This window comes from Biomphalaria glabrata, chromosome 14, assembly GCF_947242115.1.
Source record: "Biomphalaria glabrata chromosome 14, xgBioGlab47.1, whole genome shotgun sequence".
NCBI classification, from domain to species: domain Eukaryota; kingdom Metazoa; phylum Mollusca; class Gastropoda; family Planorbidae; genus Biomphalaria; species Biomphalaria glabrata.
The window spans coordinates 16,461,509-16,483,609 of NC_074724.1; the positions used below are offsets into that span (position 1 = coordinate 16,461,509).

Below are 22,101 nucleotides of genomic sequence, written 5' to 3' on the forward strand. Positions count from 1 at the left end.
GCCACAAAAATAAATCATAGAAGAAAGTTCCAAAAGATGAAAATGACTTAAAATAAATATAAAAAATTCGTATTAAATTATTAGTCACTAATATTTTGTATCTAACATATCATGATTAAAACATTTTTCCAATACAATCTAAATAAATGTTTGTTTAATTATGATGCTAGGGTTAGATATAGGTTATGTAGTCTTTGTCCAATCAAACTAAATCATTATATAGATTGATAGATAATAATAAATTGCTAATAGTCGATATGCATTAAGGCTAGATTATAAAATGTGTAAAGAAAACATTATTTAGGAAATTTGAAGACAAAAGAATTGCATTTAGGATTCTACATTTACTCACAAATTAATGAACAAGGAGGTAGATGCCAACACCTTAAAGTTGGTAGAACAGTGTATTTTGATATTTGAGTTTAATTCACCTAACTCATGATTTTGAGAGTAACTTCTTTAAATTTTAAAAAGGGAGAGCATAAGTAACGATTAGGACGTTAGAGCAGTCACCGTGTTGTTACTCTATTATTTAAATATGTATTCATGAATCATTGATACTTGTGATTTATGGAATATTGTGTATATTTTTTTACCCGGTAGTATCAAGATATTTTAAATAATGTACTCATTACAGTTAGTTTTTGCAAAAGGAAAAGTTATTAAGACATGTATGATAGATTATAAAATGTGTAAAATGTGAACATACAAATATTTTCATGGCGATCACGCCTACATTAGATTTTTTTAAAAATTAAATCACGACTAAAATGTAACCCAACATGGATATCCTGTATAACACTGTGATAGAGGAATGATAAATGTCAGTAATTATGAATACCAACGACAAAAACAAGCATGTTTTTTAAGTGGGAGTTAGTATTTTTAAATTCATTGGAATACGTTATACGTGTATAATCTTTGCTTAATCGTTTTCAAAACTAAAAACTTCATTAAATAATATGATCAATCTGCAGCATTATTTTTGTGTCAGAAATGTGATATCAATGTAGCATCATGACATTTTAAAATTACTTACTCTAGTGTAGGTCTGCATCCTGGTGGAGACTGTGATGTTTTATCAAAAAACATATAAAGGACAAAGAGGCCTTTGTGTAGTCGCTGAATGAGCTCTTTATAATGTGTCTGCTCTATTTATGTGAATGTTTCTGTTGTGTTATTTTTATATGAGAAAAAAGTCCTTGTAATCACAACAAATTTCCATAAGGATGAATAAAGCAGTCTTAGTCTTATTGTTAGTCTTAATTTCGAGATCGCCTCTGAGTCCTTCAAGCTCTAATGGGTATCTGACATTAGTTGGGGAAAAGTAAAGACGGTTGGTTGTAGTGCTGGCCACATGACATCCTCGTTAACCGTTGGTCACAGAAACAAATGACTTTTACATTGTCTGCTCTACAGAACACAAGGTAAGAAAGAGGAAATGTACCTTTTTTTAAATATCTGCACACTATAAGCATTTAAGTCCTATACTCTTAAGCGAGTATATATATATAAGAATATATAAAAATTTTATTTCGAAAACGGCTTTAACGATTTTCTTTAAAATTTCACGGTATGTGAATGATACTCAGGAAAAAAATTCTCAACTCATTGGCCACTTCGGGAAACTCGAGGTCGACTTTTATATCGGTTTGAAAATGGCTCATTATCGACACGTTCATTTTGGCTAGAATGTTTAATGAATGAAATTTTCTATATGACGTCAATGGGAAAAAAAGCTGACACCGCTTACGTCACTAGGCTCACAGCAGTACACTAAGACATTTCTTCGCAAACAAGATTAAGTTTTAATAATTCAATTGGCGTAATTAAACATTTGCGCACCATCTTATAGCGCATTGATCCATTATGAAACTATGGAAGAAAAATAATGAAATTAAATATCTTTATGTACTTTATTGTGTTTTAAAGGCTTTATAAATTGTTTACACGTTAATTGCGTACACACGTAGGTAGCTTTTACTTTGTTATTATTTTGCTGGTGAATTATTGCAATGTGTTTAAGCTTCGAAATCTACTGTCCACATACCAAAAAATCGGAAATGGTCATGACACAGCTTATCTATGCCTTACTTGCACAAGCAGGGCCGGCCCTAACATTTGCGGGGCCCTATGTGAAATGGAATGCGCGCAGACAAATAAGGGTAGGGATAAGGATAATAAGTGAAAATAAAGATTTTGTATTAGAAAATAAATTCGTATTTGCATTTCATTTTTTTTAAATAAAAGCTGACGATACCGTTTTTTTTTATATCACACGTAGGACAAGCGTTTACAATATTGATTTAAATCCAAAAATGACAATTTTGTCTATTTTAAGAACATGAGTTTTTAAGAGATTTCCAGGAGCTCCCTGAAAACAAGGAAACCACGGGAACAATATTATAAATTATAATGGTTTAATTTAACAATTTACACCTAGAATTAGTGCGGGGCTTTTGAACCTTCGGAGTCCACTCCAGCAACATAGGCTTAATTCTGGCCCTGATGATTTCCAGATCGCGGTCAACGAATTTTCTTCACACTGCTGCATTATTTTTGGTTAACCTATAAACCTCGGTAAAACAGAAGTCATGCTCCAGAAGTCACCCAATAAAACCTACTCAGCCCAGAGATCACCGCGTATAGACATCCCTACAAGTGGTAGATAACTTCACATTATCTGGGCAGCATAGTATCAAATGACGCATTGATTTAAAGAGAGGTGTATATGTGATCAGGTATAGTCGTGCTTTTGGACGCCTCCAAGCGAAAGTGTGGCGAAATAAATCGCTCCGCCTGTCTACAAAAATTAGTGTCAACCAGTGATTCTCTCAACCCCTCTATGTGAATCTGAGACATGAGTACTTTATAAAAATCAACTAAGACTTCTGGAACGACTTGACCAAAGACCGCAATACAAACAGCGATATTCTTGCAAAATGGTATGAACTTCTTATAATCCGAAAGTTACGCTTTGAAGGGCACTTCTTACGTATAGGGGGCGACCATATTTTTGGCAATCTTTTTTTTTTCAGTAAGAAGAAAGGTTGTCGGAGTAACAGAGATGTCTCACAATAACGCTTTTTTAGAATACTAACGCGATGTTTTTAAGTCTCTTAGGAAAAAATGCGCGATTTTACTTTGTTACAGTGTAACGTAGAGATTTAGCATCACTTGATGATTCTTACTAAAGCCATAATAATAAGGCTTGTTTCGAGTATGAAGATTAGTGAGAAATGCATTATTTCCCGTGGCTGCGCAGCCCCGGCTGTGACATACATATTTTGCCACATCCAGGGCAAGCATAACCATTGTCCGCAGGTGGTCAATTTAGATATTCTTTTCGCCGTCTGCGTTTGTCCTCGGCAGCAGATTTTTTTATAGTCTCAATGAGTATCCCGCGGCCTTCGTGAGTGACCTCCAGCTGTCTCGTTTAACCAGGTGCTCTCGTCTATGGCAGCCAAAAAAAGTTGACGCCTAAGCTGGTCTTTGAAACGTTTCCGTGGGGCACCTCTGTTACGTCGACCATCTTTTAGCTCACCAAAAAAAAAATTCTGCCTTTGGCATACGTTCGTCTCCCATACCGGATACGTGCCCTACTTAGTGCAACTGTCGGACCATAAGAAATCCCTCTATACTTTCCATACCGACGTTGTCAAGGACATCACTGTTTGTAGTGCGGTCCTGCCACTGTATGTCCATGATGGAGGGCAAGCATCTTTGGTGAAAGCACTCAAGAAGTCTTAGTTGTTTTCTGTAAAGTGTCCATGTCTCAGAGCCTTAATAAATATATTAATTGCAATATTACATGTCAGAAAGTAATCATTTTAGAAGTTACACTGCAAAGAGGACGTAGGACGTAATCATCTTCTTTTTTGAAGTAACGTCTGTATTATATAAGGTAAGACTTTCTTCCAAGCCTATAATAGCCCAATAGTTTTACTAGAAAGAAGCAATGGAAAACGTTAAGACGAGAGCTGTGACTTTCTATAGACCTACTGTTTGGAGGGGGGGGGGACTTTATATTCTAAACGCCATGTACAATTACATTGAGAACTGACAGAACGAAAAAGAATTCTTCAGATTGGTAGTCTTTACCCGATCGTTCATTTTCGTAATTACAACAATATTCCCAAAATGTCTTCGGATATATATCCTTCCTTAGCAAAGCATTCCTCCGATCGAGGCTCGGTCACCTGATATTATTAATAGTTTGAATATTATCACCATTATTTTTGATCATGTACAGCGGAAATCTAGCTAAATATATACAATGATTGTAAAATATCATTAATGTTTTGTGACTGTAATTTTTATTTACATTTGCTACAAATTTCAAGAACATTAAAATATTTAATTACTATTTTGATTTAAGTATTGTCTTTTTTATCTAAAAAAAAATAATTTGCTTCATTCATTTCTATATTTCTGCTAAAACAACTGGTGTATGTAACAGACCCACATATGGATTCCAAGATTATCTAGCTGGAATAATGAAACGATTAAGAACATCTTTACATGTGGTAACAGTTTTACAGATTACATTTTAATTAAACAGTCTAAAGTATAATAGGCTCAGAATGGCAATAAAAGCAGTCGTTTCGTTGCTTGTCTCACTAATGATATCCAGAGAAAAGTGTTGTTGTTTTTTTTAATTGAGTAAGTACAAGTCGAAGTCGGAGTCAAGAACCAGTCTAGAAAAAGACAGTCCAGAACAGAGAATCAAGTGCAATTCTAGTAAAAGGGGAAGAGTTGAAACAGAATTACAGAGTTGATACGTCGGAATGTGAATCTTTTACAGTCTCTGTTACGTTGTTGCCGATTGTACACTATTAACTGTGATTGACCGAACATTAAAGTGTTACGTTATTTTGAAGGCTTGAGTTGTCAAAGTTCTTCAAGTTGGTGGTGTGTGGCGTCGTGTGGTGCAGTTTGCAAGAGAGTATGTATAGTGAGATATGTTTTAACTATGTATTAACAAAGTAAAAATAAAGAAAAAGAAATTAAAGTTCTCTCTTTCAAAGTAAGAGAAATCAACTTTAAAAGAATTTTAGAAAGTTAATTTTTAAACAAATAACAATAACACTAATTCAGAAAGATTTAAGAATTGCTTACTGTGACTGTGCAAGTCAAAGTTATATTTTCTCCTACATAATTAGTTGATGAGTAGCTATCATTTCTATTGAGTCGATTAATCTTGATTTTATGATCAGAAATTGGAGCTAATGAAATATAATACAATTTAAAAAAAAATATGTTCAAAATATTTTATTAAACGCTAATATAAATGGATTTCAAATCACACAGGTTTAAAACAAAAAAAAATGTATTTTCTTGTTGAGAAATAGTTTCTGTAGAATACCCGGCGTTTTCAGGCTAAGAAGAAAATAACCTCACTATTTCTAATGCTGTCTAGTTGAAACTTTAACATTCTATTGCATGAGTAGGTCAAGCATTTTAGAAAATGTCTTATTTTAAAAAAAATCTATTTATATATTAAAATATAAATAATGAAAGCAAAACTATCATTTCATAATCATAAAATCAAACAAAAATGTATTTCTTTATGCTAAGACTATTTATTCCTTAAAGCAAGGAATATTTTTGTTTATATATTATTCTACATTTTATTATTATTTTGTCTCTTCTAATTAGTCTCAATGAGAAATATATTAAAATAAAAAGATGCAGAAACATTTTTGCAAACTTTGTTGCTAAAGGTAACAGCAACAGTTTGTAGTATATGTCATTGTATTAAAAATTTAACCAGGTTACAATTTATAAACAAGTATTTTTTGGTTTCTTCAAAACATAAACTATAAATAAAAAAAAATCAAGATACTGATTTTCATGTTAGCTACTATATTGGATGAATGCCTGGTAGTTTCGGGTTCACATCCCTCAATTCTGAAGGGACATACGAAATACATAAAACATTTTACAAAAAGTTTACAATTTATCTCATGTAACGGTATCAAAATAAATCTATAAATCAAAGAAGAAGTAAAAAAAACGACTGCATATGCTGTTCTCTGTTGTTAATGTTCCTGTTTTGCATTAAATTTTCCAACTCTTTTGAAACTTTTTTTTGTTACAATTTGTTTCGGGTAGTTAAAATCATGGTTAGCAAACTTCAACACGGAGAATTAATAAGAAAAAGCTTTGTAAGGTAAGACTCGACAAATACTATTTAAATACTAGAGCTGCAATATGTGCAACCATGTTATTGGCCTCTTCAGTTCTGGAGCAACTGTTTGATTTTTGGGGGCAAATAATAAAAAATAAATACAATCTACTTATTTATTTTTTTTGGAAACCTTAAAAATTATTAGCCCGTGGAGAACGTCGCAGCATGAAAAGACAATTACAAAGAAAGTGGCATTTACATACAAAGTGCATTCTTAGCCTCCGTAAACAAACAAAATTTTAATTTTAATTTTAGTAGGTAGTAGACTAGAATAAAATATGTTTATTTTTTGAAAAATTTATTGGATATTTATCAGATATATTTCAATTGTTGAGACTGAAAATACTCCAACATTTTTTTTCTAATTAATATAGTGTAAACACAATCTCTCTTACATTTATGTAATATTTTAAAGTGGTGTATTTTTATTTAAAATTCTATAAACTTTTATAAACAAAAAGTTGCCGATGTACCTAAACGTTGCAAGCCATGACGCATGCTGAGATTTTTTCATTTCAGCCGGACAGACGGATATCTACAATAATCTAATATCGGCCTTTTCTCTAAAAAGGCTTTCAAAACTCTGGTAATAGTTTTAAAAAGTTAGAAAAAAATCGGGTTGCAAGAGTGTTTGGGCTGAGATAGCAATAATGTTGTTTTTACTTAATTAATACTGTAATAACTTAAGGGAAGCACCTCCACGCCATTCATGTTTATTTCCAGCACATCACAAACACACAATAACAATGTCAGCTTCTTCAAAATTTCTAGATATAGGCGGATCTTCTTTCTTCTCAGTCAAGTCTCTAACAGTGTGTACGTTCTGCACTAGCCATACAAGTTCTAGACTTGAGCAAAACTTCGTTATTGTCATCCACATGTAAACATCTTTCTCACTCGAGTATCTAACAATTTGCACCTTATGCTCTACTTTGTATGGCTGTGTGCAAGGTAGGGAATACCGTGAACTCCTTCTTAGCGCTTTTCATCAGAAAACAGACAGGTTCATAACCGTTTAGTTTTTACAGGTCGATCTTTGAAAGCCACAGGCGGCATGAAGCGTTTTCCCCACGGTACCATCTGCACAGTTCTCCTCAGATGCCGCTTTCTCCAGCTGACCAGTCTGTTCTTGAGACAATGTTGTGTTTCATTGTCGATGACGCCAGCCACATGACACATATAAAGTTTATATAGCGCTCACAGTTGTAGTTCCTTGGATGGTGGTCTTGTAAAGATTTCGTTGTCCCACAGAGATCCAGTTTTCCTGTAGCTCCTCTGGCATGCATTTTACTAGGATCTCTTCTGCCATTTATTTTGCAGGTATCTTCTATGCCACAAATTTGCATTTATCTCTATTCGAGATTCAGCCAAAAAATTTTTGCTACATGCAAGTGTATCAAGATTTGAGTTTCCCCCGTGAACGCCGGCAGATTGATAGAGGTCTTTAAGGTCCACAGCAACAGGCTTAACAACAAAACCAACGTTGTCTTGATATGTCCTGTGAATGGAGGCACTCGTTGCTGGTACATCAGTAGCAACATAAATGTAAGCACATAACAACACAGCCTCTTCACATGTTCTAGACTTGAATGGCGGTGTGGATGACAAGTGTTAAAACAATACTAAGAAAAGGAAAATCCACGATTTCTACAATTCTACTACATAAACTATTCACGCTCCTCATTCCGCATTTAATGTTTTGGACACATACAAAAATACATTTACACAGACTATAATGAAATATATTAAAATAAAAATGGGGATATTAATCGAACATTGTTATAAGGTAACTAGCTACTATTTTATTTATTTTGAAATTTGCCAGCTTTAAAAACAAACATATTTTTTTTAACTAAATGTCACCCCTACTTGGTCTTATCCAGTAAGGACATTACTCCCACACACCTTAGTGATGCCACTGATGTATATGTATAATTATGTTATGCACGAAATAATGTAAATAAGTACAAAAAGAAAATTGCTTTTTTGATTAATTTAGAAATTAATTTAAAAAAAAAGAAATACGCATTTGTACATACAAAACTATCTCTTTCTCTCTCTCTCTCCCTCTCTCTCTCTCTCTCCCTCTCTCTCTCTCTCTCTCTCTCTCTCTGTACATATATAAATAATTATTAGACCAATGATTATACCTTCGACGGTTATTTCGATAGGTCTACTGAAAACAAAGTCACCATTTGGTAATTCAGCTTTACATTTGTATGTCCCAGCATCAATACATTGAAAGTCGAATGCTGTCACAATTATTCTGATGGATTGTCTGTTTGTGGAATTTTCACCTCCGATGTATTGAACTAGCCACTGGCTTGGTAGGTTCTATGTAAAAATAAAATAAAACTACAATCCAAAAATATAAAAAAAATCTTCTTAGCAAAGTTCATTACGGTGATTTCTTTTTATACTTAATAATATTACTTATCCTATAACATTTTAATATAATCTAGAATTCGTTTTAAGAAAAAACACAAAAAAGGGTAAATAGGTTGATATAAATAAAAAAAAAATGATTTGCATTGTTTCCTACTAATAACAAGTTATGCTTACTATGATCTATCTATCTATATATCTTTCTATCTATCTCTATCTATCTATCTATCTATCTATCTATCTATCTATCTATCTATCTATCTATCTATCTATCTATCTATTTATCTATCTATCTATCTAACTATCAATCTATCTATCAATCTATCTATCTATCTATCTATATATCTATCTATCTATCTCTATCTCTATCTCTATCTATCTATCTATCTATCTATCTATCTATCTATCTATTTATCTATCTATCTATTTATCTATCTATCTATTTATCTATCTATCTATCTATCTATCTATCTATCTATCTATCTATCTATCTATCTATCTATCTATCTATCTATATCTATCTATCTATCTATCTAACTATCTATCTATATCTATATCTATATCTATATCATATATTGTTACGAATCTCCCTATCCAGGCTCGCTGCAAATTGCACCAAACGACACCACCAACTTAAAGAATTTGAAAACTCTGGGCTTCAAAATAACGTTATAGTTTAATGTCAATAAATAACAGCCAATACTGTACAATTGGCAGCACGTAACACAAGACTGTACAAATATCTCTCCGCCGTATTAACTTTTGCACTAGTCTCTCTGTCTCGTCTCGGACTTGTACTGAGCCGTTGTAACGAAATGTAGATCGGGAAGTTGTGACTGACTCGTCTCTGAGACCTTCGCCCTTTATATAGGGTCCCTGCTGGCCTTCTAGAACCGGACAGAACGTCGCTCGACAATTCTGGGTGGTCAGATGACTACATCCCTCGTGACGCTCCTAAGCTCTGTTCACGACGTCGATCCTTCCCGAACCATCATGTTGACACTCATCACGGTTGACCGCTCGTCTAGCGCTGGCCTGGGGTGATTTGCGTCGGCTGACTACACACACACACCACTACCCCTATCTGTGCCACCACCAGGTTTATAACAATATTTATATATATATATATATATATATATATATCGACGTTAGAACGTGATACCGACAAGATATTAATATTAGTGAGTTAGATTATGTCTATTACATTTAGTTTTATATCATATCTAGTTGATTTGTCTCGATTATAATAAAAGATGTAATTAGCATTGTTCGCATAAAAGCTATTAAAGTTATTTCAAGTTTCACTAGCTAAGATATACTAAGCCTACAGTGGTTTAATTGTTCACCAGCAGTTTGGTGTTACATGTCAACGACCAAAGGTAATTCTTATCTTCTTATCTATAAAATACAGACATCACTTCCTATTCTAATACCAATCTGGAAAAATTAGCTTTTGTTTCAATTTGTCCTAGAATATAGAACAAGGGCGGTGTATTAATATTTGCGTCTTTCTAAGTATTTTATTAGTTATATTTTTGTATTTGTAGATTTTAATTTAATGTATTTGTTTAACTTATTACTTAACGTTTAAGTTTTCTATCCTGAAGGTTATTAAATTAAATGATTTTAATAAAGTGTTACTTAAGTGTAAATATTCATTAGTTATAAATATTACTGCTCTATTATGTGTCTTTTCAGGTTTGAGTTGAGAGATCCCAAATACAGGATGCATATTCTATCACTCGCCTACCTAAAGTTAAATAACATTTAAGTTATAAACTTTAAAAAGAACATCAGATAAACACACAAAGTATGATATCACTTACATCATTATTATGTTTAACAGTAGAAAAAGGTTTGTAATCAGCGATCTCTGTATACCCTGATTGAATGTTTTTTCTAATTAATGACAATCCAGACAAGTAGTCCTGATTGGGTATTACTTTAAGGCCAGGAAACTTTGTAACATCACAAGTCATATTGAATATGTCACCAACACGATGCTGTATTGAGGTTACAATTGGTTGTTGAGGTAAAACTGAAAAATAAATCTTAAAACATAAATAATTATAAAAATAAACTATTATTGATTTGCCTTTTGTTACGCTATATTATGTTGTTATTGTCAGAAAAGGTAATAGAAATTAACACTTTACTACCTATAAAATGCTTTCAATGGCATGCGTCTTCAATAGCCTCTAACAACCTGTCTAGCTCTTGTACTTTATGTGTGGCTGTGATAATTTCTGTTTATTTAATACTGGGTATTTCTTCTAATATTATTTACAAGTCGACCGGCGGCGTAGCATACGCCACTATTTTGCAGGGATGGCCATACGCCACAGCAACCTATCTGACTGCAGTGGGTCTCACACTTTCATAGGACCCGCACTAATTCTATGTGTAAATTATTAAATTACACCATTTTATAACTTATAACAGATTTCTCCTGGCCGCATGATTTTCCAGGAGCTCATGGAAATCTCCTGAAATAGATAAATATATGAAAAAGTCTAGAAAATCTCCGGAAATTATTAAAAATCTTTTGAAAACTCATACAAATCTGATGAAATATATAGACAAAAATTGTCATTTTGGGGTGTTATTCAATATGGAAAACGCCTATTCTACGGGCGATAAATAAAGGCATTATGCATTAGCCGTAATTGTGTAATCTGGTGAAAGAAGCTTTTCGCGCCTCAATCTAATGAAAGGTGTAGCATACTACTAAACAAGGAAGCTTTCAAAAGAATGGGAACCAGTTTCAGAACGAATAATTAAAGCCAAATTGTTTGTCTAAGTTCAAAAATGTTTACATCATTATGTGCTATGCTCCCACTAACCTTGCAAGTGATACTGACAAAAATACATTCTATGACCAACTTCAAAGTATAGTTGACAAAATACCTACAAGAGATGCTTTGATTGTCATGGGAGACTTGAATGCCAAAGTGGGAAGTGACATATGAGAGAGAGAGAGAGAGAGAAAAGTATGGGCACCCATGGACTTGGCACCATAAATGAAAATGGAGAAATGTTTGCAGACTTCTGCACATTTAATAAATTAGTGATAGAAGGCAGCATTTTCCAACAAAAAATGCCACAAAGTGACATGTGTTTCACCAGACAATAAAACAGAGAATCAAATCGACCACGTTACCATACGGCGGAACTGGAGAAGCATATTACTAGATGTACGAAACAGAAGAGGAGCAGATATTGGCTCAGACCACCACCTAGTTGTTGCCAAACTAAAAATGAAGCTGGCCAGCAATAAAACAGAAAGAAACAAAAGGAAAAGATTTGACCTAGACAAGCTCCACAACACACATATTAAAAAGGATGTCCAACTATCCCTTCCAAATAGATTTGCTGTGCTACAACTAGATGAGGCCGAACAAAGCGTTGATAAATCTTGGCAAAATTTCAAAGAAATTATTACTGAAACAATCAATGAAGTACTAAGCCTTAACCCTAAGAAGAAAAAACAGTGGATTAGTGATGAGACATGGAAAATAATTGAAAAGAGGAAATGCGCTAAACAGGCAGTTAACCTAGCAAAAACAAGAAACCACAAGCAACAATCAAAACAAGACTACCAAGCAGTTTCACAGAAAGTCACCAAAATGCTTAGAAAAGACAAACGATCATTTTACAACAATCTGGCAGAACAGGCAGAAGAAGCAGCAGGTAAATGAGATATAAAACAACTGTACAAAATCACTAAACTTCTCAGTACCAAAAAGGCTAATTGCAATGTTTCAGTTCGAGACAAATACGGAAAACTACTTTCTTCAATAAATGAACAACTTGAAAGATGGAAAGAATATTTTCAAGAAGTGCTCAATAGACCTAAATCACGAAATCCACCAGATCTAAATGCAGGACTAACACTAGACATAAACATGGAAGAAATTTCAAAAGAAGAAATAAGGAATGCACTCAAACAAATGAAGACAGGTAAAGCTGCTGGAATTGACAACATACCACTCGAAGTCCTAAAAGAAGGAGGAAGTGAAATAGTTGACCAAATGCACAAACTATTCAACAAAATTTGATTAACAGAAACACCTCCGGGTGAGTGGAAAAAGGGCTTGCTAATAAAAATACCAAAGAGTGGAGATCTATCACAATGTGAGAAATTGCGAGGCATTACTTTGCTGTCAGTACCAAGCAAGATTTTCAGCAGAATCCTACTAAACAGACTAAAGGGTGCATGTGATGAACACCTAAGGGAAGAACAGGTCGGATTAAGAAAAGGGAGATCTTGTGCTGACCAAATAGCTACACTTAAAATAATTGTAGAACAATGTGTCAAATGGCAATCTCCTCTCTATGCAACTTTTGTTGACTTTGAAAAAGCTTTTGATAGTGTCGACAGAGAATCTATCTGGACTGTAATGAGACATTATGGGATCCCCAATAAAATAATAACCAAAATCAAGAACCTTTATGATGGTTTCACCAGCCAAGTAACCCACTGTGGCAAGCTGTCATAAGAATTTCCAGTCATAACAGGAGTCAAACAGGGATGTCTTCTTTCACCACTCCTGTTCCTTCTAGTACTGGATTGGGTCACAAAAGAAGCCTACTCTAACGAAGGGAAAGAATCCAATGGACTCTCACACAAAAGTTGGAAGATCTGAAATTCGCTGATGACATAGTCCTATTATCACACAGACTACAGGATATGCAAGAAAAGGTCACATCTTCAAGCTAAGTAGGAAAAAAAGAAGGCCTCAAAATAAATCATTAAAAAACTAAAGTACTTAAAGTAAACCATAAACAAATGGGAGACATAGTATTGATTTCTCAGACAATAGACCAAGTAGAAAATGTTATATACCTTGGGAGTGTAGTCAGTATATCAGGTGGAACAGATGACGACATTAAACGCCTTATAAATCTAGCGCGTCAGACATTTACACAGCTAAAACCAACCTGGAAATCTCCTTATATCTCAAACAAGACTAAACTAAGAATCTTTAACTCTATTTCAAGGCTGTCCTACTGTATGGTTCTGAAACATAAGGAACAACTAAAGCCACAACAACAAAAAATACAGACCTTCATCAACAGATGTCTGAGAAATATTCTTAAAATATCCTAAAAATATCCTTAAAGTATCCTAAAAATACACTGGTATGACAAAGTAGAAAACACCAAACTGTGGGAGTCGAGTGGACAGAAAAATAAAGAACTGCAGATCTTAGAGAGGAAGTAAAGATGGATTGGTCACACCCTTAGAAAAGATACCAGCAATAGAGCTAGACAGGCCTTAGAGTGGAACCCCCAGGGAACAAGAAGCAGAGGGAGACCAAAAAGAACATGTACTTCAAGAAGCAGAGAAGACCGGAAAGAGCTGGGACACCATGAAAAAGCTAGCAAGAGACCGTGGAGAGTGGCGTGTTTTTGTCGAGGCCCGATGTTCCATGAGGATCTCAAAGGAGTGATGATGATGATAAATGATTCTCGTAGATAGATTGAAACATTCATTAATTATTGCTATTGAGCTTTATCTATGTAGGAAATAAAATTTTCATTGTAAGACTTCGATACACGCAAGGCTCGTAAAGTTCGTGGGATAACTCTATCCGCAGAAATAAAAGAGTGATCATTTTTTTACTTTTTCTTCTCGTCCAAACTCTTGAGCAAAGAAGAGAGTTGTATATAGATAGATTTATAGGACCCGCTCTAATTCAAGGTGTATACATTATTAAATTCAACCATTGTATAACTTGAAAGAAATTTTTCACCCCCTCCTGGCGTTTTACCAGGAGCTCCTGGAAATCTTTCGAAATCGCAAAATATGCAAATAAAAAGTCCTTAAAACATACGGAAATATATAAACAAATTGTCATTTTGGGGTGTCATCTGGTGAAAGAAGCTTTTCGAACCTCAAACTACTAAAGAATTACTTGAATTCAACAATTCTCAAAGATAGATTGAAACATTTGATAATTCTTGCTATTGGGCCTGTTATATGTAGGAAACAGAATTATTATGATATACTCTATGTAATATACTAAGTCAATTCATAACCTTAGAAACAAGGCTTTATTTCAATAAAACACGACTGATACACACAATAACACAGTACAGACTGGTCACGATTCACAGACTACGATAATGCGAACACGATTACAAATACTAGCACGATTACAAGCACGGGTAACACACAAGTTCATTTAACGATCACTCCATTCACCCCTCATTTATTTCTTTCTGGGTCTTAGGTTATAACCATGCGTATGAAGGGAAGGATCCGGAGGTATCTCTGGCGTAGACTTTTCTCCTTGCATGTCGTAACTGTCCTGTACGGGACTCGAGTCAATATTGGCCTCTGGCATTGGGTGGCTCCCCTGTGAGTCACTGTTGACTTCTGGCTGGTTGTACATCATTGGGGTGGGACTCTGTGAATTACTGATAGTTTCAGGCCCGTAGCGACTCCCTGGTGAGAGATCCAAAGAGTCACAAACCTCTTGAGGCAGAATACCGTTCTCTGGTTCGAAATAGTCGTTCGTGGAACTTTCCTTTGGCGCCAGGTGCCTAAGCGACACTGTCTCCTCCCTTCCGTTTGGAAATCGTATATGGGCGTACTGTGGGTTGCAGCTAATAAGTTCAACCTCTTGTACCAATGGGTCAAATTTTGAAGATCTTACAGGGGATTTTAGTAATACTTTGTCTGGGTTCTGTAGCCAAGTAGGCAAGGATGTTCCCGTTGGTGATCTTCTGTTGAATTTGAAGATCCGTTCGTGTGGAGTTTCATTAGTAGAAGTACACAGTAATGATCGAATTGAGTGAAGTGCCTGGGGCAACACAGATTCCCACTGTGATAGTTCCAACTTCCCTGAGTCCAATGCTAATAAAATAGCCTGCCACAATGTTTTATTCAGCTTTTCTTTTTCTATAATAGTGTCTATGGTTTTCTGGAAGCAAGCTACACCGTTAGTGACCCCAAAGGGTATTCTGCAAAACTGGTAGAGTTTACCACAAGCTTCGAAGGCTGTGTATTTCTTTTCGCTCTGTTGGATAGGTATTTGGTGATAAGCACTCTCCAGATCCAATGTGCTAAAGATTTCATACCTGGAAATTTTCTCCACCATTTCATCCACTCTAGGCATGGGGTAAGCGTCCAGGTAAGTAAATCTATTTATAGTTTGGCTATAATCAACGACCATTCGCTTTTTGTGCCGCTCATTGGTCGTGACAAGGACTTGAGCTCTCCAAGGTGATTTGGAAGGTTCAATGATACCGTTTCGTATCAATTTCTCAACTTCAGCTTTAATAAATTGTGTCTTGGAAGGAGTAACGACGAGATTTAGTAGCAATAGGTCTGCAATCAGGGGATAAATTTGCAAACAATTGTGGTGCCTCTACCTTAACAGCATTGAGCGAGCAGACATGAAATGCAGGTCGACCACCGTTGAATGGAATTATCAGTTCTTTGTGTAATGCGAGGAAATCTAACCCAAGCACTACATCAGTGCAAAGTTCATCTAGTAACGAAAGTTTGAATTGATTGTAAACTTCCCCTTTGTATTTTAGCGATGCAAACGTGTGGCCTCTTGTGACGCTTGACAGTTGAGATGACGCCATAGAAATTTTGTGCTTTGAACGTGTCACTGACCAATCGTACTCTCTTGGTATGTTTGAAGAAATGTAGCTTTCCCCGCTACCTGTATCAATTAGGGCTTTTAGGTTCACGCCATTTACAGAGATGTGTACTGTTGATTTAGTTAAACCAGGTACAGACGAAGTAGCAATTAGTGATGTTAGATGTGTAGAGTCCTTAATGCAGCTACAATCTTTACAAGATTGTCTTTTAATCTCGTGGCTAGGAGATGTTTTGACTTTTGTTTTGGTTATAGGAGTGTTGCGAGACCTGCAAACCTTCGAAAAATGTCCATTTTTCCCGCACGAATGACACATGCAGTCTTTGGCAGGGCATTTCGCTCTGAGATGCCGACTACCTCCACAAAAGAAACATTTAGTATTCACTGTTGCGATTGTTTCTGAGTCCACCATTTCTTCGGTTGAGATTGCCGATGACGAAAGAGATGACTCTACCAATTGATACGGAGGTCTAAACGAACTGGATTCTTTTTGGGCCATGTCGAGAGTCTTGGCAATATCTAAAGCCATTTTCAAGTCAAGGGATCTTTTCTCAAGTAGCCTCTGTCTAATTACACTCGAACGCATGCCGCTAACAAAGGCATCACGAATGGCGTCCTCTTCATTTTTGTCAGCACTGACAGCTCGGAACTGACAATCTCTGGCCATCACTCTCAGCTTGTGTACAAATTGATCAAGACTTTGATCGACTTCTTGTTTGCAAGTTGCAAGCAAATGTCTGGCCAATGTTTCATTAGGGGCCTTCACAAATAAATTCTCAAGAATAGATTTTGCTTCTGAGTATTTAGAACAGGAAGAAATATACTGATATAAGGATGGAGACACAAAGTTGCATAGCAGGTCAAACTGTTCGCTTTCACTAGCCCCTACCTTCGTTGAGAATCTGTCAAAACAAGAAATCCAATGTTTCCATGTAACTGAAGCATTAGTTGAACTAGGATCAGCATCCAGTCTATTGGGACGCAAAAACTTGTCCATTTAAGAATGGTTGTATTGAAATAAATTGTAATATACTAAGTCAATTCATAACCTTAGAAACAAGGCTTTATTTCAATAAAACACGACTGATACACACAATAACACAGTACAGACTGGTCACGATTCACAGACTACGATAATGCGAACACGATTACAAATACTAGCACGATTACAAGCACGGGTAACACACAAGTTCATTTAACGATCACTCCACTCTATGATTTTGCTACACGCAATGTTCGTAAAGTAATTCTGTACGTAGTTAAGAATGGATAAAATGCATAGACAAATTTACTGTCTAATACAAACTCACTTATTTTTCACTTATTTTCCGCTTCCCTACCCAAACTTGGCGCCTCGAAATCCATTTCGCATAGAAACCCACAATAGTTAAGTACGGCCCTGCTAGTTACATATATATATACATAGTAGTCCGGAGCTGCTGTTTTGTGTTTGTAAAATGTTTGTTTGTAAAATGTTTTACAATGTTTCGAATGTTCCGTCAGAGTTAAAGATAGTTTACTTCCTAGTCCAAACCTTCCGCAGGACAAAGGGGGATGGAAGCTGGCAGGGTTTGATAAATTTAAACGACAGTCCACCTCTCAGGCAGCCATCCGTAGTGTGAACAGTACTCTTGTGTTTTCTCGTGGTCTATCGCATAAATGAGATAGTGATTTTTCATTTACTTCTTGTTTAAACTTTTGAGGGAAGAAGAGATTTTTTATATAGATGTTTCAAACAGAATAATCAAGACAGAGATTATATAAATGATTTGATAATACACTAAAGAAACATATGTGTTCTCTTTTAATTTCTTTATTAACATTCTTCAAATTAAAAATATTAAATTTTAAATTTAATAATTTTACTTAGATATCTTATAAAATGAAACTTTCTAATACTAATTTTAACTGATATAACTAATTACTGAAATAAATTTTATGATACAAATTCAATTTAAATAACTTCAACTACTGGACCCGCAAAGGACAGTTACTATAAAAAATCGTTCAAATGTGAGGACCACAACTAACTTTCTCCTAATTTATACTTTTCTCAATTGTACTTTCCAGAATCATAGAAACTTCTCCGTAATTATTTTATTAACTGTGACCTTCTAGAAGCTGACGTATGCTTTTTTCCCTTAACCTCTATCTTTGATTCTATGTCTGTAATTAACTTGTTTACTCTGATCATCTTTAACCTAACCTGGGCCTATAGAAACTGATCAGATAAAGTCAAAGTATCGACTCTCGACAGTGGCTAAGATATTAAAACCGGCGATCTGTGTAGATCTTAGAAAATAAGGAAAATAAACATTATTGTAAATAAATTGTGAAATAACCTACTCTCACGAGACACTTTTATCCCAAAATGGAAATGTGTAGTCTATTATCCCTTATATAAAACATATTCCATAAAAAGCTAATATAAGTAAAATTATTCAAACATGTAACATTCACGAAATGTAGCAAATTAAAAACTTAGAATATCATTTTGTATTTGCCATTGATTTTTCTGGACAGTTATAATGTTGACGTTCTTTGTCAGTAGCAGGACCTTTGATTAATCGTACGGTTATCATAAATCTAATTTTTTTCCGGTTTCTGTAATAGCGTCAGTAGTAATTTCATTGAAATGAACAGGAAATTTTGTTAGAATTTTTGACTTAATGCAGATGCAATCATTTGTTTGGCTGGATAAAAGACTTTCAATTCTATCAAATTAGTTTTGTTAAAAGGCATTTTTGTTTTACAAGAAAAGGCTAATACTGGAAATATTTCTATCACAAAATAAAATGAGTAAGATTTTTTTTTTCTTTCAGACTACTCTACAGAGTCAGCTATGAATGTTTAGGTATAATGCAAACTCACTAGTCACAAAGATGAAAGTTGCATTTTAAAATATAGTCTATATAGATAATTAAATATAAATAATGTAATGACTTCGAATTTAGCAGCTGGTCTATTGCTATTGTAATATACTGCTTTCTGATGCTTGAAGTTGTTTAAGAAAATCATCTAACAGGTGGGTAAAAAAGAGCGTAAAGAAAGCAAGACTTGTATGTATTCTTACGTATTTCTGAATCTTCTGGCTAAATGTATTAGTAGGCACACAAATAAAAAAACTGCAAATAACTTGACGACTAAACTTTCAGTTTCATATAGCTTTAATGACTATTAACTCTAACAATTCGTCACTGTAACATTTAACGTAGAAGCATGTACAATATCTATCAGTTTACAGTTAGCTATACTTCGTTGTAATTCATATCTTCACTTCGTTGCAATTCATCTCTTCTCAACTTGCATCGAGGCGTATTCCACAGAACAGACCAACGACAGACCAACGACACACTTCCCAGTGTCGCTCCAGGTCTCCCAAAGCTGAACCAAGTCTTAGTCAAGTCTACCGAATCAGATCCGCACACGTCTTACATCGACTGTATCGGCTGTAACGGGTCAAGTCCACTGTAGTTCGCTGTATAGACTTTAAAGACAGTAGTCCACTCCAGTTAACTCTAACCTAGTTAACTTGCATCGAGTCGTACACATTTCTCTTCCACTAGAGCCGCACACGTCTTACATCGTCTGTATTGACTGTAACGGCTCACTCGAGACTGACTTTCACATTAACTTTCTGGCTTATATAGAGTCCGTAAACGCTCCTCCAAAGTTGCACAAACACTGCTAGAATCAGCTTGAATAACACGTAAGGAAACGCCACATCTGTCTTTGTTTTACATGTAAATTCCAGAGAAAACCTGCTGCAGTGTCATCAAGCCGGGTCATTTGCAACTGCCCCTTTCTAAGATCTGTTTGTACCCTAGAACAACAAGTGAGGACACGTCATATTCTGTCTTTATTTATAGGCGTAGATTCCAGAGATTCCACCGCTGATGTGTCATCTCGCCGGGGTCATATGTTGACCTCTACCTATCACTGCTCATCTGTAGAACTATTTTAGTTCTGTTTGCAGCCTTACATGTTCCGATTGCAATATGTGAATATAGGTTTTTTTTTAGTAATAGATCCTAACTCGTTAGATCTGCTGCACGAGATACTTTCTGCTACTTTAAAAATGTTTGTAAAATGTTTTAAGTGGTTTGGATGTTCTTTTAGAGTTGAAGATAATTAATTCCTAGTCCAAACCTCTCACAGGACGACGGGGGAATGGGAGCGGGCAGGATTTGAACCCTTGACCATTAATAAATCTGAACGACAGTCCAGCGCGCAAATCGCAAGACCAGGCAGCCATTAGAATTCGAGCACATCAATTTGATATACTTTCCTTGTCATGTTGTTAATTGATAATTTAGTTTAAAAAAAACTTTCCTGAATTTGGTAATTTACAAATAAAATGTGTTATAGATGTACAGACAGTTTAATAATACATGTTTAATTTTGAATGTATTTAATACCCATTTCACGTATTTTAACAATCCCCATAAAATTTACTGTCCTAAATGTGAAATACTACAGTTTAAAAAAACTGAAAAAAATGTTTAAAAGAAATGAATATCGATAAATATATTACACTTGGATACAAAATAATGCTCTGCTTCTAAATATTTTAAATGTATAGATATACATCCTTTAATTTCTAAAACTAGATCATAGAAAAGACAGAGAGATATAACAAAAAAAACAGTGGATATAAGATTTGTAATATAAGAAAATCTTATATATTCAGATTTAATTTATGACAAACATTTAAAGCTAATATTTCTTTCGACTTCAACTAATAAGAAAGCAATTTTTTTCTTATTTTAGCTACATGAATTAAACAAATGAGAAACAAAATAAAAAAACAAAGCTTCATTTAGAGACTAAGAGCTTATTGAAACAAACTAAAAAGATAAAAGACCTACTTGGGAAAGTACGAATAGTGAAGTTTAGTTTGCTCTGTTCACCAGTATCGTTTAAAACTATACAGTAGTAAGTGTTTCCATCATCAGTTTTTTGTAGCTCAAATTCTAGTTCAGAGGTATAATTACTTATTGCACAGCCAGTGGAAACAATAGATGGCAATGTGTTGTAATTACTGACTTCACCAGTTGCTGGATATTCTTTAGCTGAGTCTTTTGCAGTTTGTTTCCAAATTATTAAGAGACTGGGAGGTCCCTATTACACAAATTAAAAATTCAAAATAACGAGGTGACATAAAAAGCTTGAAGTTCAGTAAATATATTATTATGCTAATATGTGTACAAAGTCTAAAATGTTTATAAAACAATTAATACCAGCTAAATAAAACAAAATTACAAGTTAACTTTAAAATTGATTACAAAAATATTCTTCAATGATTTTACCAAGAACAAAAACTTAATTATGTAAGCATTTGTAAAAGTAATATAAATATGTAAAAATGGTAGAGAAATGAAAACAAGATTGGTAAAGCAAAACAATCATGTGAGATTCTATTTTCTATTTTTTTCCGCCGTATAGCTCCAGAACAGACTAGTTTCAGGGTTGGAATGTCCGCTATAGACCAAGTCAACATCTTTGTGCAAAGCGTAGCAGTTCGATTCCAAAGGACCGAAAACATAAACGTAGTCTTCATTGACTTAAAACAAGGCATATGATTAAGTATGGCATTCTGGTTTGATTCATGAGTTAAGAGCCGTGGGGTTGCGGGGACAAATATATTACTGAATTAGATACATCCTACAAGAGCGTACAATAAGAACAAGGATGTACGGAGAAGTCTAAGGGGAAATGACCTTTGAGCAAGGCCTCCGAGAAGGGCTCCGTCCTGTCATGCGTCCATTTTACATACTTCATAAATAACCTACCGGCTCCGCTAAAATGCCAAAAGCTGCTATATGCTGATGATATTGTCATTTGGAAATCTGGAAGAAGCACAACCTCTATACAAAAAGTGTTGCAAGAACATCTCTATACGCTCGGCTC

The 22,101-nt window shown here is 34.7% G+C and overlaps 1 protein-coding gene across 7 annotated transcripts in view; it reads right to left on the minus strand.

Moving 5' to 3' along the window:
- The window catches only part of LOC106062657 (neural cell adhesion molecule 1-like), a 132,988-nt gene that overhangs the window by 80,110 nt on the left and 30,777 nt on the right, over nucleotides 1-22,101 (minus strand). For 6 of the 7 annotated variants that reach the window (XR_008774624.1, XR_008774623.1, XM_056009818.1 and 3 more), the window contains exons 9-12: nucleotides 21,060-21,312; nucleotides 10,402-10,613; nucleotides 8,341-8,524; nucleotides 5,119-5,225 (exon numbers count right to left, since the gene is read on the minus strand). The exons of the other annotated variant lie outside the window; for it this stretch is intronic. Coding sequence is in view for 4 of the 6 variants with exons in the window: in XM_056009818.1 (XP_055865793.1) it covers nucleotides 5,119-5,225; nucleotides 8,341-8,524; nucleotides 10,402-10,613; nucleotides 21,060-21,312 (756 nt within the window). In the remaining 2 variants the exon portion in view is untranslated. The remainder of the gene's footprint in view (nucleotides 1-5,118; nucleotides 5,226-8,340; nucleotides 8,525-10,401; nucleotides 10,614-21,059; nucleotides 21,313-22,101) is intronic. 7 annotated transcript variants of the gene reach the window in all.